Consider the following 26750-nt stretch of genomic DNA (forward strand, 5'->3'; position numbering starts at 1 on the left):
ACTGTATTAAATTACTCTACCAGTTTGGTTCATGCTCCACTAAATACTATTTCAAGAGTTTTCCTGGACAATGCTAGTAGCATCAGTTAATTACCATCCGTGATGGGCTTATACAAACTATTCTGCCACCGTGCTCTGAACTGAAACTGCCAATCTCAATTAAAGCCCAATAATCATTAGTGTTATGGTTATGGATTGTGTTTGCTTGTCAGAGACAGAGCATTTGATCTGCATTCAATAGCCTACATACTAGATGTCACTGTAACACGAACTGTACTGGATGTCTAAATAGGTTTTGATCACAGAAGTACTCTTGAAGGACTTCGGAAGACTTTTTTTGCTCTAGAGCAGGAAAAACTGCTTTCGCATTAACATCTTGCCAACACTGCATCTCAGATCAGTGTAGTCTTAAATCCCCTGCTGGAGTAAATAAAGTGTTGAAGAACCTGTATCAAATCCTGAAATGATATACCTAGTCAATTGTATTCTGTGTGCTGAGTGCCCTTTACCCAGCATATTCCTGGGAGTATTTTCACATCTGACTCACATTAACTGTCCTCTGCTCCTCTTTTTCTTTGTTTTTGCTGTGTCTTTATATAATTAGTCAATGGAGCCTGAGGACATTGTTTTTCAAACGAATTTTAACATGCTTCTGAGGAGACTTAGATTTATAGGCAAACAAGCAATGAGTGTTTTATAAAACAGGATGTGGTGGAAGTTTTCACCTTGAAAGATCACAGTTAAAAGGGGAATCATATTTTTGAAAATAGAAGAAAGTCACCCCCACCCAGATAGGGTGAGGAAACATCCCTGTATTTATTCAAGTCTTATTCGCTATTGAATCTCACTAAAAATATAATGCACTCTTTATAATTTGGTCATGACAATTGCTGCCTGCTAAAATTACCTTCTTTAAAAACAAAAATGTTAGAACACCAAAGCTTCCAGCAATGGAAAAGAAAACCTTGAGGTGCATCTGTGCTATAGACTGAATCCACTTGAACTGCCCTGGTTCAATGCTATTAAGTCATGTGCGCTGTAGTTTTACAAGGTCTTGAGCCTTTTCGGCCAAAGAATGATGATGCCTCACTAAACTACAAATCCCAGGATTGCATAGTATTGAGCAATGATAATTAAATTAGAGATGAAGCTTTGACTGTGATTTTCTTGCTTCTTGGCAGAGGGTTGGACTGCATGGCCCATAAGGTCTCTTCCAACTCTATGATTCTATGACCTTCCTCAAGTAAGAGCTCCAGGTACAGCTCCTGATGCAGCTTTCCCCTTTGCTTTGGCCCAGCACTAAAATTACTATATAATAATAATAATAATAATAATAATAATAATAATACAAGAAGTTTGTGCAGACAGATTATGAGCAGAGGCATAACACGTTGCTCAGATGATTCATTGGAACTTGTGCCACAAATACCATCTGCCTGCACCAAAGAACTGGTGGGATCACAAGCCGGAAAGAGTTATGGAGAATGAAAATGCCAAACTCCTCTGGGACTTCCGGATTTAGACAGAGATTTGGAGCATAATACTCCTGACCGCACAATCGTGTTAAAAAACAAAGTATGGATCATCGATGTCGCAATCCCAGGTGACAGCAGGTTTGCAGAAAAACAACTGGAAAAGCTGACACGATATGAGGATTTAAAGATTGAACTGCAAAGATTCTGGCACAAGCCAGTAAAGGTGATCCCGGTGGTGATCGGCACACTGGGTGTAGTGCCTAAAGACCTTGGCCTGCACTTAAACACAATCGGTGCTGACAAAATTACCATCTGCCAGCTGCAGGAGGCCACTTTACTGGGATCTGCACGCATCATTTGCCGATACATCACACAGTCCTAGACACTTGGGAAGTGTCCAACATGTGATCCAATTCAACAGGCAGCAGAGTGTCTGCTGTGGACTCATCTTGTTGTGTTTATTCATATACCGCTCTTCTCATCCCGAAGGGGACTCAAGGCGGATCACAAGTACACATACATGGCAAACATTCAATGCCATTTGTATAGATAGTACACAGACAGACAGCACAGAAGGAGATGTTGTTTCAATGCCATGGACAGTTGGGCTCAAGTTCACAGGGGGTGCTATTGCCCCATCCTCTATGATGAAGAGCCGGCAGGATTTCCTCACTCCAGCATTTTCTGATCTTCTTTTTCTTTATGGCATTGTAAAACACCTCCCCTGCTTTTAGTGGTACCTAATAACACAAATCTAAAGCTCACCCAAATTCTGGCATGGTAATTTAGCCATAAAAGATAATTATTAGATTTGAGTAAACAGGGTAGTTATGTCTTGTGCCAAAACGTAGTGTTGTGACCTGCTGAAGGGGGATCTCCCTTGGCAATTGCTCAGCTCTGGTGTAATTCTCCAATGTTGTTCTTTTTTTAAAAGGGGAATAAGGTCTCTATAATGTGCTGTATTTTTATTTTTAAATTATTTTCATTTTAACTGGTTTAAGTTTTTTTAATTAATTTAATTTTTAATTTTTCTATTTTGTGATATTTTTTTTGCTATGCTTGTTTTCAATGCTGCAAGCTGTCTTGATCCCAAGTTGGGAAAAAGGCAGCATATAACCACAATAACAACTGATCACAGCAAATGTAGGCAGCATTCATCTTATTGTTGAGAAGGTGATATAAATGAAAGTCGAGCATAAAAGAATCCTATGAAGTTTAAAAGTGTATATTTAAAAATAAAAATAGGTTCTATGAGTTGTAGATATAGACATTTATAAGTCTAAAATATTTTCTGGGAATTTTTAAAAATGCAGTTAAGCATTTTCCAAATATTATCAAACTGCTTTGCGGTTCCTCTTTCAAAAAGGCTGAAATTGTCACAAATGTTTTAGAGAGAAATCAGAGGGTGAAACAGTTCATGAGAGAATGAAACTGTGACGTCAGGTAAAACTGTTGCTGCTCGGTGCAGCTGCCTTCCTTCTTCCTGGAGGTTCCTCAAATGCATGAGTCAGATATGCACCAAAATGCCAGAGATCTCTCCAGAGCCAACTTTCTGTACCTTGCCTTTTAAAAATGTCATATCCAAACTTGCCTGAGTTTTTTTTATAACATCAGATAAAGATACTGTGATGTATAAATAGACCTTAATGGATGACGCGGCTTGCCTCCCAGGATGTGCAGATTTTTTTTCTTGACTAATTTTGGCATCTTCTGTATTACTCCTCTGGAGCAAAAATCCCAATGACTAATCACTCCATCTTCATATCTTTAACCCTGCAAAATTTTATGTGGGTTTTCTGTTGGGCCTATTTAGTAGCCAAGAGATTGATCAATTGTTTCCAAACCTTCATTAAAAAATGAAGGTTTGTATTCAGTTTCTTTGTTGTATGTATATGTGAAGGTGAGAGAATAATGCATTAAGTGTACACTGCATTAGCACCAAATACTTTATGTGACCACAAAACACCATGTCTAAATATCACCACCCCTAGAGGTCATTCCTATGGGCTCACATTTATGACTTTCAGTCTGACCACCCTAAGTACCTTATCATTACAGAGCTTACATGGCAGTATTCTTGTCCTGAGATTCCTCCCTCTTGCCCTGGAGATTGGAGAAGAGGATCCAGGCCCTGGGATCTGGAAATCCTATGAACAATGAATATTTCTAATACATTGAATGTTTGCTAGTAGTGGAACAAGCAGTACTGCAGTTCTCTCTGGGTTGTGATTTCTTGAATTTTCTTGATTGAGAGGGAAATCTTATGTAAACTGTGGGAGGAGGGAGCTATATTTGGTGGCAGAAGACAACAATGAAGACTTTAGAGAGCTAGCAAAAGATGGGTGGGGGACTTTCGCAGTCTCTAAAGACAGAATTGGGAATATATGAAAAGAGCATCTGCAATAACCAGCATATATTGGTTCAAATAAGTGCTACGTTGTAATATCCTCATGTAAATATCATGCTAGAATATCAAATATATCCATAAAGCAGAGACAAAAATTGAATATACGGTACAAGACTTTGTACCTTTTACAAGTAATTTAAGACATTTCTGTGCCAGCAGGCATTTGGGGGAGGATGTGAAGTACACTGCTGAAGAGGTTGTGGAGGGGGTTGGGGAGGATATTTAATTTTCAATGTAATTTTAATTGTACAAGTATTTTCATTGTATTTTAACTCATATCCATGACACAATATTTGTTTTTTTAATTGTTTTTTAATTTTTGTATTTGCCTTTTAAAAATTAATTGGGTTGTGTCATGTAATTGTGAGTCATTTTGAGTGGGGAGAAAGATAAGGTAGGAATAATGATAATAATAATAATAATAATAATAATAAGTATTATTTTGTAAAGGTTCTGTAACATCATGAGTATAGATGTGCAAGGGAGGGTCAGCAAGGGTGAGAAGGAATTAATGGGTTAGTAGGTGACATAGGAGAAGAGAGAGAGGGAGAATGAGAATCAGTGATAAAGGGATCATAAAGAAAGACAAAAGTTGTCATCACCCACTTTTGGATCTGTCCATAGCTTCATTAGTTTGTGGAGACTCCAAAAAAAGTCTGCTTCTTGATTTTAGAAAAGTTGAGCATGAATGCCAAAGTGGTTGTGAAAATGCAGGTGCCAGTGGAGTTCTCATGACTTCATAAGATTGCTCATACAGAATTGGCCTTGATTTACTGGTGTGGCTGGCATCCTCTGGCATATAAAAATGTGCCCTGTGTGTTGCTTTCAAGTTGCGTATTGGCTTCTGACACCCCATGCATTGCACAGGATTTTCATAGACAAGGAATATTTGCCACATCTTTCCTCTGAAATATAGGTCTTTAACACACCAGTCTGCTGTCTCACTGTTAGTGAAGGAAAGGTTTCAGAAAATTCATTCTTGCACTTTTCTGCATGAGTGAAATTACTCTGCTTTGAAAATGAATAATCCCATAATCTGTCTTCCACGCAGTCTCCCAATTTTCTCCTTCCTTCCCTGTGTCCTCTTAGGATTCTTTTAGTTTTTATTATTTTAAAATGTTATTATTATGCCAATATGATTTTTTTTATGCAAAGAAACAAAATAGAGAGATGGGAGAAAAGGAAAATAGCCTGCTTGTGTATGGGGAGTGGGGAGAGGATGAAAGGAAGATAATTACACCATCTGATCCCTTGTGATAGTTGGCTTGTTAGGACTGAAGGGACCTATTTCACAGAAATCACTAATGGCAAGGCAGCAATATCAAGAGTCATTGGCAGATTTTACTTGTCACTGAAAAAGTATGCTACACTTACAAAAGGGATGCAAAGCAGCAGCACGAGGGATGACATTATGTGATAAGTACCAGCCAAAGAAGCTGTTCTGCTGAAAATTCTATTATGTCAGCTTTGCGTGATAGGATCCATAGCCTATAGAAACTAATATTTGTTAGCAGTTTCCCATCCAAGTACTAGTCAGGGTTGACTTCGCTTAGCTTACAATATCAGACTAGTTTCTTTAAGGTGGAAAAAAGAGCACAATTTCTTTGGTTGTGTAGAATCTCATTTATTACTTCTCTTCCATCTGTTCATGAAATAGCACAGTTCTGCTCAGTAAAATGCTCCTGTGTGGATGCTTCCCAGGAGTGCCTTTTACCAGCTGGCATCATGTCTTCCTAGAAAACAAGGAAACAAGTTTACCATATTGGGCAAACTCAGCTTCACTACCAAAATATGCTGTACATGCAACTAACTCTGAAAAGAGTCCAGAAATGAAATTGAGGGTTAATTCATTTGTGGATTACTGAAATGTCCCAAACATTGTGAGTGTTTGGGTTCTATGATATACATAATGGTTCAAAATTAGAGATTTGTGAAGAAGCTGGAATTCCCTCCCATGGGACATTAGTGACATTTCAGCAATCTATTGAAAACATTAATTAACCTCAAATTTTGCATTGATTCATGGATCACATGGCTACTTTCTTGGTTTTTTTTTTCCAAACTAGACTCCAAAAATAGTAGCTATTCTTGTATAGAACAGATTGTATTCCTGTGGGGGTCAATACCATGGAGAGCATTACATCACTGCTATAAAAGCTGTATTTGATGCCAATTAATTTCCAGAATAAATGAGAGGTGCTTATTTTAAAACACTCTGTATTTTGGAAGTTGGGTAGCTAATAAAGTACTGTCTTCCCTGTGTACCTTCCCAAATGTTGAGATTCATGCCACTAACACCAAGTAGATCTCAGTGGGAACTTGATTAAGATGGATCTATCCACAAGCTTTGGCCATGTTGGCTAGGGATGTCTGGGTGTTATAGGCTAGAGAAATCTATTGAATTCACCAAATTGGCCTTTTTATAAATCTTTGCTTTTCAGGTCATTATACTCTCTGTAGTACGGATGCAGAGAATGCAGTCTGCCCTCCACATTTGTGGGTTTGTTTTTTGTGGGTTTGATTATTTGTTGATTTAATTAGTAGTCTCAATAAGAATTGCCATTGGAAATGGATTATAGAGTTGCACTGGAGGACCTAGTGCAGTGGTTCTCAACCTGGGGTCCCCAGATGTTTTTTTGCCTTCAACTCCCAGAAATCCTAACAGCTGGTAAACTGGCAGGGATTTCTGGGAGTTGTAGGCCAAAAACATCTGGGGACCCCAGGTTGAGAACCACTGACCTAGTGGTTCACTGATTTCTTCCTTTTCTTGGGTCCTGCCCACCTAACCCCAGCAAATGTTGAGGGTCAACTGTACTTATACATTTATTTGTTTTTAATTGAGAAAAATTGCCTCAACAGATCAACCCATTTTATTGACACAATGGTCAACTTATGCAAGATTGTTTGCATCTCAGTGGTTTATTTGGAAAGAAAATTAGCACAATAATGAATTGTATGTGCAAAAATGATTTTTATACCCAAAACGTAATTTTTGCATTCAAGAAATAGATTTTCTTGGACAAAACACATTTTTTCTCACTTAAACTGAAAAGCTCACATTACACAAATAGTCTTTTTGCGCATGCAATAATGAGTTTTTAATTATTCCTTTTTTGTGGGATGGATTTTTTTTCTACAGAAAGTTCTGAAATATGAAAAATAATGGAGAAACACCCAAAGACTTACTGCTTTTGCCCACCAGGAAAAGAAAACTGTTAACACACACACACACACACACACAAAGATAGAACAAATGAATTTTACATTTTTATAGATAAAACCTGTTTTTCTTTTGGAAAGTATTTGTTCTCCTGATGTAAATGTAGTTAGGCATCCTGTAAACAAATTGTGTTGTCTAAGTTAGAATTTTGTTGGAAATGTACATGTTTTAATATGTTTATTTTAAAGAATGTTTTAGTTGAATGTGTGTTTTACAATGTTGTAACTTGCCTTAAGCTGTGAGGAGAGGCAAGCAAGAAATCTTTTTAAAAATTATTATCACAATTCATTATTTTGGTTGTTGTAAAGATCAGATTTTTTTTTGTAACCACACAATAACCCGTATCTCACCAAACCCATGTTGTGAGTAGCACAGTTCTCCCCAAGCATGGCGGTTTATGTTTTTTTTTTTTTTGAGAGCAGGGATATCAGTGAGGATGCATTTAGCTACATTCCTTTAACTTTACATTCTGCAAGGCCATCACCTGCAGAGATGTCCTGAGGTCCCTATAGGTATTTATCTGCATGTACAAAAAATAGCTGACCGTCTTTGCTGTTTACCCTTGCTTTCCAACAACATGAATGTGGTTGTGTTGGTTGGAAGGTTGTGCTGCTTACAAAGTAGGTTGAGGAATTTACATTAAGAGAATATTTATATGGACATTGCTACATGCTATGCCCATATACATATGTCCCAATGCAAAATCTTAAAGTTTCTTTAGTTTTGTATTATATTCCAGCATGCTTTGCGGGGTGTATTAAAATGAGCTGCAAAAAATAAAATGTTAAATAAGATTTGTTTGAAGTTGATAACTAAACTAATTAAAATGTTTTAATTATATGAATACTTGTCAGTTATTTGCTTGTCCAGTCTGCATAGCACTCTATCTTTTTTACCCTAACAAATGAAGGTTAGTATGGGATGAAACTGAGTAGACTGATAGACTCAGTGGTTGTAAAGAGAATTAAGATATAGATAAATCCAGTTGATTCAATGGATCTAGTTGAGATTGACAAGAGATTTAGATCACTGTGATTAATTGGAATGTGCTGTGACTTCTTCCACTGGCAGAATTAATCTCATAGCAGAACATCACAGTAGATTAATATTTTAAATGAATACAGACTAATGCCACATAGCAAGCCGATTAAAACTGTGAACTGTCAATACATTATTCTATTATTTTTCTTCCTCCTCAAAACTGTATTTTTGTCTCTCATCTCTTCCCAGTAGTTACTTGCAAATTTATCTTTCTATACATATCTTTAAAAACATAAACCATAAGGGGAGACTTACTGTTTTAAATTATTGGAAAATGTGTATTAAGAAGCAGCGTGTTACTAAAGTTATGGTTTGTCCTTTAGCTCCCTCTTTTGGTGATGAAGTCAACTAGAAATTGTTTCTTTTCCCCTTTCTTTTTTAGAGAGTCTGCCCAGGGTGTTCTCCTTATAACAGGCCTGGTATCATGTCATTTTATCTGACCAAAAGTGGGCAAACTATATTGTTTCCTCAGTTACTTTCTCATCCATTTTGTTAGCATGTTCTTTGAATAATGTTACACACTGTTATTATATTAAAAACTGTAAATCCATTTTTTCTCACCCATTCTTATTTTGCAATAATGCAAAATGTCTAAACCAAACATATTCAGAAGAGGCGGCATGAGAAGGCAGCAAAGTGAGAGGGGATGAAGGCAAGGTGCTTGTACAGGTGTTACTGTCTAGCTCAGGGATGGGCAAACTGCACCCCTTCGGTTTCATTTCAAAATAGTAGAATTGGGAGTTTAAAAATGCATTGCACAAAAAATTAACATGTAGCAGAAGTGTTAAGATGTAATTGCAATTTTGTTTGCTTAAGTTTTTACAATTAAATATTTTACTATCTCCCTGCAGGTTATAGAAACATTATCCAAGCTTTCTCGCACGTCTGTTGCATTAGCCACTGGAATAAGGTACACATGTCTTGCAGATTGTGTTTTTGGCTTTCATTTTAGCTAGATTACCAGTAGATTTTGTAAAAATATCAGCTGTGCAGGTGAATTACAGGTAGATTTTTTCTAATGTCTGCAGCTTTGTTGTAAAAAAACAAAAGGATGACAGAGCTAAGGAGCAATGTATTCTGTATTAAATATCTTCTCTTGTTTAGTTGCAAAATACACACACACACACACTCACACATATATTGTGGAGTCAGTCACCAAAATACAAGGAATTGTATGCACACTGACACAAAATGAAGTAATCATCATCATCATCATCATCATCTAGGAATTGGGATAGCCTAATTCTTATGCATGAATGACACAAGTGACATTACCTTATGGGACTTGTCTGCTGTAGTTTGAGCATCATAAAACCGAGTGTCAAGGTCTTCCTGAAATGGTTCAGTGAAGACTGTGATTGCATTAGATGATCATGTCTTGATCTATGAATGTAGCTGCTTTTCTTCTTCTGTTTCCATATTCTAAAACCTCTGTTTGAAAGCAATTTAAGATCTTGAATCTGGTAACCATAATTTCCAAGTTCTGTCTAATGGGAAACCATAGTTATTTGAAGACTTGGCTTATCATATGAAAGTGAGAAAAGAGAAAAAAATGGGTTTCATTTTTCAAGCTCACTTGTACTTGTCTGAACTAGGCCGATGTGCCTAATTCAGACACATGTTTTGAAAAATTGTGAGCATTTGTTCTTTAATCAGTCTCAGGTTTGGTGTTTTAGCAACTAAACCTGAGGTTAAGAAGATGCAAGTGGACTTCATACTATCTGGAGTAATTGCTGCTCACTCCTACTTAATGTTGATCAAGTATTGCAGTGTTAGCCATATTAACAGCAATTATGTCTAGTTATGTCCTACACTTAAGCAGGATTGGAACTTTGCTTCAAACCAAAAGATGACGAATCCTGAGAATTGTTCTATACAGGCAATCCATGGTATGAGGGGCAAGGTAAAGTGGGCAATGCAGGGCATGGAGCAGCGGCTTCCCCTTGCCCCTTACTGGGAGCCCATGTATTTAGGGCAAATTCAATTGCCTTTATGATAAGGTCCTAAGAGCCGATTCAGATTCCTGGGAGGTTTTCTGTGTGCATGATACAACACTGTGTTTTTAGGCTGCAACTATTACTGTGTTAATATTTTGACTCCATTTAATGTACATCGGCGATTTTGGATGTATAGAGATCTAAATATTCCGTTGAACACCTGCTGACTAGACATGCAGTCCCACAGTATAAATACACACACACTTTGGTCTTCTGGGGGGTGTCTGCTCCAACCAGCCAGAACCTGACTGGCAACTACCACCCAGAGGACCCTTTCATCAGCCACCCCATGACTGTGGAACAACCTGCCAGAAGAACTCCGACAGCTGTCAGAATTTTAAAACCATGTAAAGACCTATCTCTTCTGGCAGACAGTCTTTAAACATGAGTTTTAAGTGTCCTTTGTTTGATCTCTGTTTTGTATGTTTTAATATGTATTTTGTAGAAATACATTTTGGTGTGTAACTTTTATGGAATTACATTTATTGTGTGTGTTTGTAGTGTTTTTGCTGTGCTTATGTATTTCAATTGTTTTGTAACCTGCCTCGAGCCATGAGAAGAGGCGGGTAAGAAATAACATTATTATTATTATTATTATTATTATTATTATTATTTCCTCTCTGTGTATGTTTCTAGCAAATCTTGGAAAAAATAAACTTGCAGGTTCATGCTATTTGTGACCAATATTTATTTTTCTCTTTTCTGTCTATAGGCCATTTCCTACAGAAGAAAGTGTGAATGATGAAGACATATACAAAGGTCTCCCAGATTTACTAGAGTAGGTTGTAAATTTGTATAGTATATAAGCTCTGTCCACTGTATAAATAAGATGATAGAATATTCTGCTCTATTAGGACTTCTATTTTGCAACCATATAAATCTGATGGATATGTTGTTCTGTATTGTATAGGCTGTGAAATCCATAATAAAGAAAGATTCTATCATATGTTCAAGATGGTTTAAAGTTCACATAAAATCCAGAGCTTTTGATTTCTCTGAACAAAGTGAAATTTCTCAGTTTGTCTTGCAAAAAGTTAAGTGACTGAAGTTATGTTTTGAAACTAATTTGAAGACCCAAGATGTAGGAAAGCTATGAACAACATGTTTTTAAAGACATGGTAACTGAAGGAAGGATGCAGTTTATTTCACTGAGTTCCCCTGAGGTTGTTGTAGCCTAGTTTTCAATATACTTAGAATTTGACCTGACAGGAGTTTCTAAATTTAGATATCAACACATGTGTAGGAACTTTGTAGCCCCCTCACCCTTTTCCGTAATGGAAATTGGATTTCTTTCTAATTTTGTTTTGTTCAAAGAAATGACATTGACCTGTATTGTTTCTCCTTCAATCACACAAGTAATTCCAGGTTTTATTGTTATAGAACCTAAAATTTAAATGTTTTGAGATGTACACTTTACATTTTTTCCCAAGACATTACCATTACCGGTGCATGATTTCTTTAATGCTCTTAATTATGTACGCTATGATTTGTTTTCACCACAGTTACAATGTTTGCACAACTTACTAGATGGTAGTTGATCTAGAACAGTGGTTCTCAACCTGGAGTCCCCAGATGTTTTTGGCCTACAACTCCCAGAAATCCCAGACAGTTTTTCAGCTGTTAGGATTTCTGGGAGTTGTAGGCCAAAAAAAATCTGGGGACCCCAGGTTGAAAACCACTGATCTAGAAGCTTGTAATCTCCCCTTCCTGGACATACTTTCAAAGAGGGAAGGTATTGTATTTACATTTGTATTTGTAACTATCAAAATGGCTTCTAACTCCTATACTTAATGTTGTGGTTTGCTCTTGTTTTACAGTGAAACCGGTGTAGATGAAGATGAAGATCTTTATGATTGTGTTTATGGGGAAGATGAAGGCGGAGAAGTTTATGAAGACCTAATGAAAGCAGAAGCTGCCCATCAGCCTGTATGATTCAGTTATTGACGTTGGGACAGAATCCTAAAAAATAGTGGTACTAAAGACACTTAAGCCACTATCCAAGCAAAATTAAGCACAGTTATTAAGTTCTCTTGATTTCAGTTGGTGTGTTATCCCACTGAAGGCAATGGGGCTCAGAGGTGCTTAACTTGGGGTGGGTGATTCCTTTAATAGTTTTCAGTGCCCTATTGTATTAAAAAGTGGGGAAAAATTAAAAATAGATCAATAATAATCACACTAGTGTTAGTTTATGATTTTCCCCCTTTCTTTTGGGACTGTAAAATCAATTCCTTTAGGTAGTTTTTCTTTTCTCAAAAATGTCTCAGTGCACAGATGTTGGAGTTTATTCATTTATTTAATAAACATCAATTCAATGTTCTTAGAGCAGTTTAAGATCATATTAACAACAAGTGAAAATGTAATAACATCCCATACAAATCTGATATAGCATAACATCAACAAAATCAATGGCCTAGGTTAAAATCAATTACTTTATTTTATGTTATTTATTTATCATATTTAATGAATACCCTCTTTTCTTTTAAAATTATTTAGGGTGTTTTAGCCTTTCCTAATTTAATGTTATAGAGAGTTGCCTTGAAAACCTGTTTTAAATGCATAGGAAAATACTAAAGGAGTTTTTGTCTGATACAAGAATTACTACAATGTAGACATATGTTGGACCTTTCTAATAAAGTAAATCTGGAGTGCCACAACAGAGAAGACCCTTTCATTCATATCCATCTCCTGAGCCTCTTGATATCTGAAGACTAGATGCTGAACAAGATGTCCATGTTTCTTCTTCTTATTTGAATTGGTGTACTGTCAGATTTGTGTAGACTCTGAGAACCCTTCCTCACCAAAACATGTATTTCTTATAGTGCCAGCTACACCAATCTAGTGGCAGAAGGTCTTGTATGAAATGTAAATAGGTTGCCCTCTTTCCTAACTTTCCTTTCTCCTCCTGTCCAATTAATAAGACTGATAACGTAACATTTGGGTGGCTCTAAAGTAATAACAGTAAGAATCAGCTACAAATGACAATTTGTTGAATTTGCAGAAATGTCCTGAAAATGATATAAGAAGCTGCTGCCTTTCTGAAATAAAACAGACTGAAGAGAAGTATACTGAAACTTTAGAATCTATTGAAAAGGTAAAGTGGCTTGATAAAATGATGAACAATAACCATGGGGGTTGAGGGCAGGGGTGAGGTTTCAAAAATGGGATGGATTAGAATGTGTAGCCTAGTCTTAGGTATGGAGGTGTTTGTATCATGAAATGCCAAGATATAGGATGAGCATCCCTTATCCAAAACACTTTGGACCAGGAGTGTTCCATATTTTGTGGAATATTTTGGAATTTTTATGTACATAATGAGAAATTTTGGAGATGGGATCTAACTCTAAGTATGACATTAATTTATGTTTCATATATTCCTTACTGACATAACCTGAAGATAATTTTATACACAATTTTTAATGATTTTGTGTATCTAGCAAATGTTATATCTATTGAATTAATCAGAAAGTGAAGATGTAACTTGCTCAGCTTTTCATGTGCCTAATTTTGATTTTTTGAGTATTTTAGATTCCAGAATTCCAGATAAGGGATACTCAATCTGTACTTGTGATTTTAAGAGCATTTGCTACAATTCTTTTTTTTTAAATCATAATAAATATAGCAATATTATCAACAGGGCAAATATTCAACTACTCACCTTTTTGGTAACAATCATTGTTCCTGCTTATAAATATAATACAGTAGAGTTTCACTTATCCATGATAAATTGTCAGGCAGAACGTTGGATAAGCCAAAATGTTGGATAAAAAGGAGGGATTAAGCAAAAGCCCATTAAACGTCAAATTACGTTATAATTTTACAAATTAAGCACCAAAACGTCATGTTTTACAACAAATTGACAGAGAAAGCAGTTCAATACATGGTAAAGTTTTGCAGTAATTACTGTATTTATGAATTTAGCACCAAAACATTGCAATATATTGAAAAAGCTGTGAATCCAGATGGGAGGCAGACTGCGTTGGATAATACAGAATGTTGGATGAGTGAAGGTTGGATAAGCAAGACTCTACTGTATATAGATCTCTCAGATTGCAATTTCTGAACTCCAGTTATGGGATAAATTATTGAAGTCACTGGTTCAGAGGCATTCCATTCTCTCTCTCTCTAAGATTCAGTCTTTGCTTCTTTCCAGTTAACCTCTATTGCAGATCAGCAGTAACAACTACCACAACAATAATATATTTTTATTTATTACCTGCCTCGCCTTACGGCTTGAGGCGAGGTGCCACACAGTTAAAATACATCATCATAATAAAATACATTCAATAAAAGCATAAAACAAAACATATTCCTATAAAATACACATATTAAAATGTGTATTTAAATTTTAATGTTATGTGTTTAATTTTAATATGTACAATAGATATAGCATGTGAATTTAAAATTCATAATTAAAAATTACGCCAAAAGGTATAAGTATTCAGTTGTATCTTGAATTCTGACACACTGTTGCCTGTTTTCTAAAAAATACTGATTTATATCACTTGTGGCTTCTTATGCAAAGCCTCAAAGGTAGTGACGTATCTGGGATTTACGATGGAAAGCACAGATGGATGACTGTTAGTTCTTGTTATTCCTAAATAAACAGAAAATGAATGTTTCATAGAGATATTTTGACATGGGTAGAAAAATATACAAATCATATAATTGGAAGTACTTCATCAGTGCCGCAGATGGATGATAGAAGCGACAGCTCCCCTGGTGGCCAGAAAAGTTAAATAGCCTCTGACTGTCTGTCTATATGTGTTGTGTGCCTTTGGCATTGAATGTTTGCCATATATGTGTACATTGTAATCCGCCCTGAGTCCCCTGCAGGGTGAGAAGGGCGGAATCTACTGTAAACAAACAAACAAATAAATATTTATGTTCATTTTTTTCTTCCAGTTTTTTATGATTCCACTAAAGAGGTTTCTGACAACATCAGAATTTGAGACAGTGTTCATCAACATTCCCGTATGTAATGACTTGAAAAAGCATGAACATGGGTTTTTTACATATAGTGTGGGGTGGATATATAACAAAACAGTACATAAAGATTCAGGCTGAAGATACAGAGGTACCTGTCTGACTTCCACATTTTAAAGAGACAAATAGGCCGAGTGAAATGAAAACTGGCTTAACTGTCAGTCTTATGTTGTCTTGCTTGTCTGCTCACTTGTTTGGTGTTGACTACAATCTGAAGGAAGTTTAGAAAGTGTCTTTTAACTAGCTCAGATAGGGAAGTAGGGTGATGCATGAGTAGGCAGATGTCTTTTTTGGGCTGCTGTTGATTATTGGAAAGTGTTCAGTTGAGATATGTGAGATGTGTACCAATGTTTTAAGTTGTGAAGCTGGTATGATTAAAGGGTGCTCCAGAGATACTCTTTCAGTCAATAGATTCATTACATTTATCTCGCTTTTCAGCTGTGATTGACTCCCAGAATGATTTACAAATAACTGTGGAAAGTTACTGTGCAGAAAGATTGAGGGATGGTACTATACATCTCACAGTTTCAGCATCATATTCTTCTATTTGCATTTTGAATTGCTCGTTTACAGTTTCCTTAAAGAGGTTACACTTTCTATGTTGGTCTAAGTAAAGCAAAATTTTGAACTGACACAACACATAACATAACTGGAGATAACACCAAGTTTCATTAAATGTTTATTCCAGTCTTACCTGGGAAATGGCTGCCAGTATGTTCTTCTGAATGCGGTTGTGTGTGTCTGAAGGATGCAGTTGTGGTTAGAAATCTGGTGTGGTGTAAATCTGGTCCTGTACTTCTTCCAGGTCCTGTCAAAGTCTAGAGAGGACCAAATCACTTCTACCTATTCAGGCCCTTAGATAATAAAAAAAGAAAATAAAGACCTACAATGAAAGGCAGCCTAAAGGGAAAATGTTATCTAGCATAGAGCTTCTAAATTGTTCCACTGGGATCCCTTCGGGTCTGAGAGATTTTTTTATTACCCTGGCAATATAGATATATAAAATAGGTATAAAAACCAAACGTTTATTGATAACAAGTTGGAGCTCTTCAGAGTTATCAGTGATCAGGGAACATATAAATATGCTGTTTCTGATGACTTGCCACCAAAGACAGGCATCTCACTATGACTATCATAAAGGCCAGCTCTGCAAATCATGTCCTTCCTTCTCTTTAAGGAAGAGTCTGTCACATTTTGGTGCAGTAGGAATTAGTAAAAGCAAATTGTGAAATGTAGCAAGTTCTGAAAAACTTAGGGCATGTCTAACATATGAAGCTTCCTTTGAGCTTGAGGTCTAAGCTTTTTTACTCTTTGAGAAGCTCTATGTTCCTGAGTTATTCTTTGGTCACAGGAGAACTTAATCATAAACTTTTGAATAATTGAGGCCTATTGCATATAACTCTTCCTCCAGATATCTTCTAATTTTGTCAAGTGTGTGTTTTAGGAGACACCTGGAAAATGTGTAATATGCACATTGCAAGATATAATGCTTATCCCATTTGCACTCTGCTTGTCTCAGCATCTCCTGTTTCATGAAGAACACATTAAGAATTGCAGTCCATTGACCTACATGCTGCTTTTAAACTATTTAGTGTAATTTGCAAAACTAATTATGCCAAAGTGCTAAAATTTGAATGATCAATATTTACATCTCTAAAACTGAAAGAGGTATCTTGGTAGCTGGATAAAAGGGACTGCACTGTGTTGAACGGACCTGTATTATTTTCATCTGCCCTTTCAATTCTGACATGGGCAAATATACCTGAACCTACAGTGCAAACTTTCATTATGAATGTGTGGACAATTATATATTTTCATTAAGAACCTGGTTATAGAGTAGGCATTTTCTAAATTCATATCAACTGGGATGGACAGTATTTACTCGTGAAAATAGAAGTGAGAAAGAGGACATTAGACACCAGCTTTTGGTCTCTGTGTGGGGTAGAATGGAACACCCAATATCTGCAAAAACTACAAATAGATATACATAGATATAAGGTTAGCTTACACCTATGTATTTAACTAATAGGTTGCCAGCCTCAGGCTGACAGCATGGCACCTTCTTTAAGATCAAACGGCATAATGTAGCTATGTGGAATTTACCTTGTGAACCCTCATTTCTACACCCATGGAAGTAGTAGTTTTGATCTAGTAATTATTTCTACTGTAAGATAGCCAGCTATTTTACTTTATTATTTAACATTTTGAAAACAGTAAATTTACAGGATAGCACAAGCTTCATCAAGCAAGTTCTAAAAGTTATTATTTTATTTCAGGATTTGGTGAAAATTCATAGAAATTTAACACATGACATTCATGAAGCCATTGCAAACAAAAGTGACCAGAACCTGTATCAAGTTTTTATTTGCTATAAAGAAAGGTAATGTTACATTGTTGTTCTAAACATACATGTTGCTAATAATGTGAACTATTAATATTCCTTTGCACATGAACTGGTTATGTTTCTTTACCCCTTAGTTTTGTGTAGTGTGCTTTTTGAGAAAAAATACTGAATTCTTAGTATAAGTTTAGTGTAATGTGTAATGTTAGCATATAGCTGGTGGAGTTCTTTAAAAATGTGTTGACATAATTTCATAGAACATTATGTTACAGAAACATTATGCTGTATCCTTTTTGTTCGCCCCTGGCACAATGTTTTAAACTGCTCTTTGTTAGCAAGTGCCAGCCCTATTTTTTTTTAAATAAACAATGACACATCTTGGTATTTCAGTGTGCAATAATGCACATATTCACAAATTGGTCATATCCCAAATATTATGTACATCAACATCCTTTTCCCCTGACCTTAGATAATCAGGAAATGTTTTCAGCTAGTATTCATTTCACTTCTTCACACAGAGTAGGAAAATTTGGTTTTATGGAGCTTTATCTAATATGGTCACCTTCTAAAGTTTATATCTATGTTTATAAACAGGAAATGGGAGGGAGACACCCTCACTGTTTGGATTATAAATGGATATTTCTGAAGGAACTTGAAGTATAGTTATTTTATGATTTAACAATGATACAATGTAAGATAGAGTTATTAATTCTTTCCAAAGGTGCACTGAATTCTGATAACAGAACAAAACTACACACACACACACACACACACACACACACACACACACGAAAGGTAGTTAATGCATCATTATTCCTTAAACTGAGTTTCTGATAGTGGTTTTCCATGAGTTTATTATGTCATTGTACAACTGCAGCTATATAAGAACTTAATCACACAGGAGACTTCCCCGTGTCCCATTTTGCCAGCTTCTATGGCAAAATGACAGAGATGAGGGGTTACTATGGACCTCATCACATGAGGAATTTTTAGCATCCTAGGATGCTTTGTCCCAGTTGAGGGATGGGTACTACGTCCCTTGGGAATGGGGTTGAGGCCCCATCCCCAACCAGTGTGGAAACATTTTAGGATGCTTTCTCATCAACACAGGAAGGCTCCTGTGTTGTGCTGGCTCCAATGTAGTCAGCACTTTTGCCCCAGTTGAGTGATGCTGGCCCCATGTGATGGGGGAAACATCACCATGCCAGAGCAGTGCATGGTGCAACTCTGTCACACCATGCCTTTTCTCCACACTTGCTGATGAAACAGCACAGGGGGCTCCTGTCTGATAAAATTGACGTTACCCTGCATTCTGCTTTGTTGTGGCTATACTTCCCCTATCACATTGGGGAAGTATCGCTGAAGCCACATGGATCCAATGAAGCCAGCACAACATGGGCAGGCTCCCATGTTTGGAGGAAAGCTTTCTACGATGCTTCCATTCCAGTTGTAGGCGGGGCCTCAACTGGAAGTCCAGACACAGTGTGTGATGGGCAGCATACCCATCCCTCACTGGATTGGTGGGAAAGCATCCTAGGATGCTAAAAAAAAAAGCCCTGCTTAATTTTCAAGAGGTTTTTAGAGGAGAGGAGGATGGATGTCATTTTTATTTCTTTGAGTAGGGAGTTTCAGAGACGGGGAGCGATCACGGAGAACGTCCCCCCTCTTGTTCCCACCAACCGCACTTGTGATGGGGATGGGACCGAGAAAAGGGCCTCCTCTGCTGACCACAGTGCACGAGATGGTCTGTAGGTGGAATGGATAGCAGTAATGACCCACGTGTTAAGAATACTCAAACAAATAATGAAAAGAAATGCTTTCGAAAAGTAAGTTTGTGCCTCATTTCTGTGAGTGCTGCACCATTCCCAAGACGATTGAAAAGCATATTTTTGGTGGTCCCTCCTAAAACTCTAGTTAATTTATGTGCCCTTACAATTGGCTCTAGATTTGTAGTCAGATGGAGAACTGATGATACAGTCTACTAAAATGATAATGGTTATTTCCAGAATATTTTTTCATTTAGAAAATGTGATAGTACATATGCTATTGTACCAGAGAATATAAAAATGACTGTGCTCTCTTTTTTGTAGAGTATTAAAATCCATCAAAATAAGCCTGTTGGCTCAATATGGCTGTTGGTGTTTATTTGGGTTTTTTTTTTAGCAGAGATCTCTGTTCTTAAATGTTCACACAATATAAACTTGACAAGCTGGTAGTTGGGCACGCCGCACTTGCTATTGCAGCAAGAAAGGACTAAATATAATTAAGCTGGTATTACTCCTAAAATGTTGAGCATTATTCATCGCATCCTTTGAAATCTATCCATTAACATAACAAATACTAATAAGACTTTATCTGTTAAAAAAGGGGAGGCTTGCAGCTATATTTTTAAGGGTAATAAAAGTAGGTATTAAATACAAGCACATATTTTTGTGTGAATGGAGATTAGTAGATGCAACTTTGAAATTAATGCCTTTGGAGTCTTACTTACATATCCTTAAAAGGGACAACTATATGTCATTATGAAAGTGAAAGAATTTTTTTCTGGGCAGTACAACAGCAATTTTTGAAGTCTTAGATGTTTCATAATATGTGTAATAATAAGAGAAGGTCTTGCATGTGAACTGGAGCAAATGAGACGTCATTTTAAGTAATGAAATGGACAAGTTATTTGCTTACTTTTTCTTGTCTTTTTCTAGATTGGTTATTTATGGGCTGTACTGCAGCCAAGTAGAGACGGCCATATCTTGTTTAGACAATATCTCCAAGACGAAAGAAGATGTTAAGCTGAAACTAGAGGTATCCATATTTTGATCTTTGACTAATTCTTCCTACAAATTACAATGGGAGCTAGTCCTGGCCAACACCTGATACAAAATGCAGTGTAGAACAATCTGGAATTAAAACTACATGGAAGAGGTACGGTTTTAGACTAATATGCATAGAACCCCTGAAAATACTAACTATGTTGGCCAGTGACTTCCAGGAATTGGAATCCCCCAAAAAGTTACTTTACGAAAGTTTGGATGATAGAGCGACTTATAACATTTCAGACTGCAGGTGGAGGAAGTCGTATTTGAAAGCTATTCTGTTAAAGACAAGGCAGCCTGCCATCTCCAGTGCTGTTATTGCCTTTTCAGAGCAGATCAAAGAGAAAGTATGCAGATCAGCTCAGTCTTCTCTGTCATGGGTTTCAGTTTGCAGAAGAATGTTGTGAGACCCAGGTGGGAAGATCTCTGACCTGCTATCTGATGAGTTCCAGTCTATTCTCCCACCACAGAGCTTTACATTTCCATCTCATTTTGCATAAAGACTAAGCTTCCTCGTAGTTTCAGTTAATTTGAATGCCTGCCTGTGAATATTTTAAAAATATTATTCTGCTGTATGGATTATACCAGCATCACGTGGAAGTCTCTGTTATTTCCCTTTATCTAGGAATGTTCCAAAAGAGCCAATAATGGGAAGTTTACACTGAGGGATCTTCTTGTAGTTCCAATGCAGAGAGTCCTGAAATACCACCTACTCCTTCAGGTACTTATCTTTACTTACAGACCATATATGTGTGCTGTTTCTATAATATCTCAGCTTATAGCTCATGTTGCTAGGATGCCACAAATTCCCACTTTTGATGGATGTTTTATGGTGAAGGTTTTTTAGTGGCAACATATGGCATGTGTCAAGTCCTTGACCTGTTCTATTTAAAATGCCCTAACAGTTTAAAACTATTTTCTCAGTTCCTGTTCCCTAATTTTAATAATAATTCTAAAAAGTTTGTGGACTTGACCAATCTGATAGATTAATGTATACAATTTACTACAGCAACAATTTTTAAAAACCGATGCCAAATGCAGTGAGGTTGTTCCTTGGGATCAAGGTTAGTGATATATTGGACATCCTCAGAGGCGGCCTTAGGTAATTTTCAACGGTAAGCAAACAGTATTTTGGCGCTCCCCACCCCCCAACCAATCACTGATATATATTTTCTGTTCGTCGTGGGAGTTGTGTGTGCCATATTTGGTTCAATTCCATCATTGGTGGAGTTCAGAATGCTCTTTGATTGTAGGTGAACTATACATCCCAGTAACTACAACTCGCATATGTCAAGGTCTATTTTCCCCCAAGAGTGCCTCAAGAGCGCCCTGGGCAAAATCAACTATACTGCAAATGCTTACTTTGTGTAATGGGTTGAGCCGCCCTTGGACATCCTGTATTTAATGTTCTAACATTTTGTCCCATACAGGACTGATATGGGTGTCCAAAATCTATTACATGAGAGCAAGTACCCATGGAACACTTACCAGACTGCTCCCAAGTATCTAGTACATAAGCGGTCCTCACATACCCAATGTCAGAGATCAGTTTCCTGGGATTGTGGCTAGCATGGCACCTCTATTTCGCCTGACACCAAGCAGCAGATTAAAATTTTCATCTCTTAATGGCTGGCCTTTCATTTTCAGATTTGTATGGGTTTCTATGAGATTTAAAAAATTGTGAGAATCCTGAGCTCTCACAAGAGGCCCTTTTCTTGTGAGGCTTGAAGCAACCTTATATGTTTGCTTACCATCCTATATTGGTTTTTAGAAAATCTGCCAACTGTAGTGCAAATCCCTTGTTATTCTACTGTATGAGCTGATGTAGATCAGTGGCCCCACCCTCCATTCTGCATGCCACTTTCCCATAATGCATATGAATAAGCTGAAGAGACAATATCAGTGCTATGTATCCAAGAACAAATTTCAAAATAAACCCTATGTTGAAAAATTATTTTAAAATGCTTTTTCTAGGCTAGTTTCCTTTTTTAGGGGGGAAAGTACTGGATCCCAGTGTTCACGCTGGCTATAGAATTTTGACAATAGTGGTTCAAAACTATTCCAATCCTCTGGTCTAGATACTGTATTATTTTAATATGAAACACTGAGCAAGTGAAGCCATCACATGGTGAGGTTTCCCACACATAATCCACATCAATGAAATAAACACCTCACAACCCTGACTCATGCTGGCACTTGAATGTGCATTAAATTACTCACTTGGCATGGGATAGGAAACATGCCCTGAGAACCTTGGATTCTTTGATGAATGTAATGTCTAGGCTAGCTTTGTGCGGGTGGATATAGTTGCACACCTTCAGATTGTTTCTGCCTTATGGCAACACTACAGTGAAGCTATCTCTGGGGTTTCTTGGCAAGATTTGCTCAGAGATGGTTTCCCATGCCTTCCTCACAGGCTCATAAGTCACCAGGGCTGAGAGGTCACCTAAGGTCACCTGGTGGGTTTCCATGGTTTGAGTGGGAATCTGAACCTTGGTTTCCAGAGCCATAGTCCAATAGTGAAACCTCCAAACCACATGGCTCTCATGTTACACTAGCTTTCACATGCCACCTATGCTTACCAGTGTATCCCAGGGAATATCCAGCATCCTGAGTCAAAGAAGAAGGGTCCTTGTCTGGAAGGTTACAGTCTATGCAGTCCAAACCTTTTGGTCAAGAAGTCAGTGGATTTCACAATGTGTGGTAGCTTGTTTGATAAATCCCATACATTTATCACTTGATTGCATGTCATGATTATGCTTTAAAGATAGAGGCGGGTCACAGCTGTAGATTTCTGTCACAGGAGCTAGGTGAAACTCCCAAAATCCCATTTAAAAGTGAATTTCATTGGAATCCGCCTTCTTTTCCCTAGTATTTAAAAATATTAATAAATATCAGAGGAGTCTTGCAAACTATTTGAAGCAAGGATTTCCATTCCTAGAAGCTTCTGGGATAATACATTTGCCTGTTTTTTTTTTTTACTGGAATCTTTTTACTAGAATCTGGAGGACTTGAGGGTAATTAAATTACCCTTTGAGTGGCCCCAGGGCTGTACTTTGCCCATTTTACATTCCCATACATAGGCCCTTTCACATGATACAGCTGCAGCTCTATGATTCCATGTTAACTGTTAAGCCTGCTTCCTGTGGAATCTGGGTGTTTGTAGTTTGGTGAGACACTGGACTTCTCTGGTTGTTAACTCTATATACTGCTTTCTAAATTACAAATGCCAAGATGCCACAGGAGGCACCCCTGACCCTTAAAGTGGAAACATAGTGCTCTAATTATGTAGCGTAAAAGCGCCACTTGTCAAAGCAAGACATTGATGCACCCATTTTCTATTTTTGTTCGGTGCCAGATTATAATAAAGCCATATTTATTTGCAACACTTTCCATTAAAACCCATGGTGTTTGCAACTCCTGTACAGTTAGTCTTATAATAAGACTAGGGGGTCTTATAAATATCGTTTGATATCTGTGCTGAGGGACTCATTAGTTCGGTTACAAAGATATATATTACTCCATTAGACTGTCAGCCCTGCTGATGCTTATAAAATGTCATTTTAAAAGAGAGCTTCTACCTATGCAAGAAGCTGTATTTTGCTTATGCTGGGCTGTAGGCTCTCTTCTGTATATCATGTTTCCTATAATGAGCTGAGGTTGAGATTGCCAATATTGTGACTCCAGGGAAGTTCTCTGGAGAAAACTGAAAATAAATCGTATGGTGTAACTTTTATTTTTAAAGACTTTACTTGGGCAAATTCCTAGAAGATTACTGGAGATATGCACTATATTTGTAGTGTCTGTTTACATACAAATAAGTACATTGGATGGGGAGAAAACACAGGAAAGTACTAGCATTTAGAATACCAGTTTATCCAATGCTGTAGCATGCCCTTGGAATACTTGCAGTCAGCTCCAAAGGTTCAGATTTCAGCCTTTTATGTTGGCTGTATCCCAAAGTATATTACTTATTCATCACCACCTCAGGTGTGTCTAGTAAGGTGTGTCTCATAGTTAACAGCCACCAGCAATACAAGGTTATTTGTGACACACCTTGAAACAAAACTAACTGCAAAATCTTTGGAAGAGGCCCATTTTGCAATTCTGAAGAACATGTTTAATATAATGAGTTGGAGCTAACCTAGCAATGGAGTCGTATGGATGTCTGCCCAAATGTAAATCTCATTATTTTAATAGGGCTTATTCTCAAGAACAAAACTACACTGAAATTAGTTGAATTTTGGCCCCAATGAAATCATTGGGACAAGGTTATAATGAATTCATGGCCGGAATCACTGGGTTGTTGTAGGTTTTTCGGGCTATTTGGCCATGTTCCAGAAGCATTGTCTCCTGAAGTTTCACCTGCATCTATGGCAGGCATCCTCAGAGGTTGTGAGATCAGACCTCACAACCTCTGAGGATGCCTGCCATAGATGCAGGTGAAACATCAGGAGAGAATGCTTCTGGATCATGACCATATAGCCCGAAAAACCTACAATAACCTAAGGTTATAATGACTTGTGATGGCTAGTCATTACTAATACTAATGTTTGGTTATGCCTGTAAAGTGCACTCCAGTGGGAAAATTTAACTCAGATCATCCATATCCATATAATTCTCATTCCAGAAACTTTAGAAACCTTTCCTAGTTTTTTTCTAAAATATTTTTCAGAACCACTTGAAGTATTTGTCATCCATCCTAATTATGGCTTGAAATTTAAGAGAAGAGATTTTATGAAGAAATTCCTTCCTAAAGTCTTAAACATTTCCTTATATTTGAGAATAAAAGTGGTTTTTGAAAGGAATCCCATTGAAAAGCAATTACACTGTCTCTCAGCTGGTCATGTGGAAAAGTGTTACTAGAATATTTAAATATTACAGATTTGGTCAGGGATAATGTATTAGAGCTTTGGAAATACAAAAGCTGATGGGTAAATTTGAAATCTTAGTCTTCAAGAAGGCTCTTTTAAAGACACCTTTTGAACCTTGGTAATGGTGAGGCAAGGGACCCATCTTCTTGATACTAACCTTGACTAGTGGAAGAAATTAAACCATATCCATTATATTTCAATATATATAATATTCCTCATTTTTATATATTTATAATATATTTATTTATATTTGCAATACTAAATAAATATTCCTCATTTTTCTCCAGAAGGAAATTTCATTTGTTTTAAAACATTTTAATGTATTTGATAATTCATCTTGGGGAAGGGAGGGGAGGAATATAAGCTTTCTTTAAGGGGTACATAGCTATTGCTGGATAATAATTTTTTTATACTGCATTATAGGAGCTGGTAAAACACACTAGTGACCTTACTGAGAAGGCAAATCTGAAACTTGCACTAGATGCTATGAAGGTAGGCATAACTTACTTTTGCTTGTGAATAAATCCAGGGTACATCTACTGTATTTGGGGATTGGGAGTAGTCAATAGAAACTTTCTGAGATCCTTCTTTTGAAAGTTCTGTCTATCTAAAAAAAAGAGAACATCCGAGTTTGTGAGAAATTTATTCACCTGTGACTACATCGCAGGAATGTTAAGGAGTCAAGTTAATGTATTGTCGAAGGCTTTCATGGCTGGAATCACTGGATTGTTGAAAGTTTCTTGGGCTGTATGGCCATGTTCCAGAAGCATTCTCTCCTGACTTTTAATTGTTTCTATCATAGTATGAAAAAGGCTTCTGATGATTTGTTTTATTAATGGAGTATATAAACAAAACTATGATTGTTCTACTGTACTTCAGATTTCTTTATTTCCTCTGCGTTTAGGATCTTGCACAGTATGTAAATGAAGTAAAGAGGGACAACGAAACTCTCCGTGAAATTAAACAGTTTCAGTCCTCAATAGAGAATATGGTATGTTTTCATCCGGCACTATATGTTGATCCTTGTATAGGTTGGATGTCTCTTATTTAGAAGTCCAAAATCCAGAATACTCCAAAATAAAAAATTGTGTCTGAGGTCATGACATCTTTGTTTTCTTGTGTCATGCACAAAATAGTTCCAGTAGTATATATTAAAGTACCTACAGGCTATGTGTATAAGCTGTATATAAAACACAGACCGTGTTTGTGTTTAGACATGGGTCCTGTATTAGGATATCTCATTATGTATGCAAATACATGGTGTCCACAGCTCTTCTCTCGTAAAATAGTACTTCTGGTCGCAAGCATTTTGGATAAGGGATACTCGACCTGTTTATGTTTTTATTGCACCCCTACCCCCAGTTGACTTCCTGCACCTTCATTCATAAAGAAAGGGGCTGGCCAAAACCACTATTGTCAGGTTAATGTCAGTATCGAAACTGTAAGTGCCATAGCCCATTGAGGTGGCAGTGCAAAACCTCCAGCACTTCAGCCAAAGTCAAGGTGAAGCATCATGAAAGATGCCAGAAAGGTAAATCTTAGCACAATTTTGTTCCAGTTAGTCTTGCTCTCCTCCTGACATGTGTGTATGTGTCTGGTGGA

General features: G+C 37.0%; 1 protein-coding gene across 2 annotated transcripts in view; it reads left to right on the forward strand.

Moving 5' to 3' along the window:
• Nucleotides 1-26750, forward strand: part of VAV3 (vav guanine nucleotide exchange factor 3) — a 193810-nt gene that overhangs the window by 65839 nt on the left and 101221 nt on the right. For both annotated transcript variants that reach the window (XM_060774052.2, XM_060774053.2), the window contains exons 3-12: nucleotides 8995-9053; nucleotides 10853-10918; nucleotides 11958-12066; nucleotides 13139-13231; nucleotides 15043-15111; nucleotides 17400-17503; nucleotides 20164-20263; nucleotides 20900-20995; nucleotides 25572-25640; nucleotides 26053-26139. In XM_060774052.2, coding sequence (XP_060630035.2) covers nucleotides 8995-9053; nucleotides 10853-10918; nucleotides 11958-12066; nucleotides 13139-13231; nucleotides 15043-15111; nucleotides 17400-17503; nucleotides 20164-20263; nucleotides 20900-20995; nucleotides 25572-25640; nucleotides 26053-26139 — 852 coding nt within the window. The remainder of the gene's footprint in view (nucleotides 1-8994; nucleotides 9054-10852; nucleotides 10919-11957; nucleotides 12067-13138; nucleotides 13232-15042; nucleotides 15112-17399; nucleotides 17504-20163; nucleotides 20264-20899; nucleotides 20996-25571; nucleotides 25641-26052; nucleotides 26140-26750) is intronic.

The sequence above is a fragment of the Anolis sagrei genome, chromosome 4 (genome assembly GCF_037176765.1).
Source record: "Anolis sagrei isolate rAnoSag1 chromosome 4, rAnoSag1.mat, whole genome shotgun sequence".
NCBI lineage: Eukaryota > Metazoa > Chordata > Lepidosauria > Squamata > Dactyloidae > Anolis > Anolis sagrei.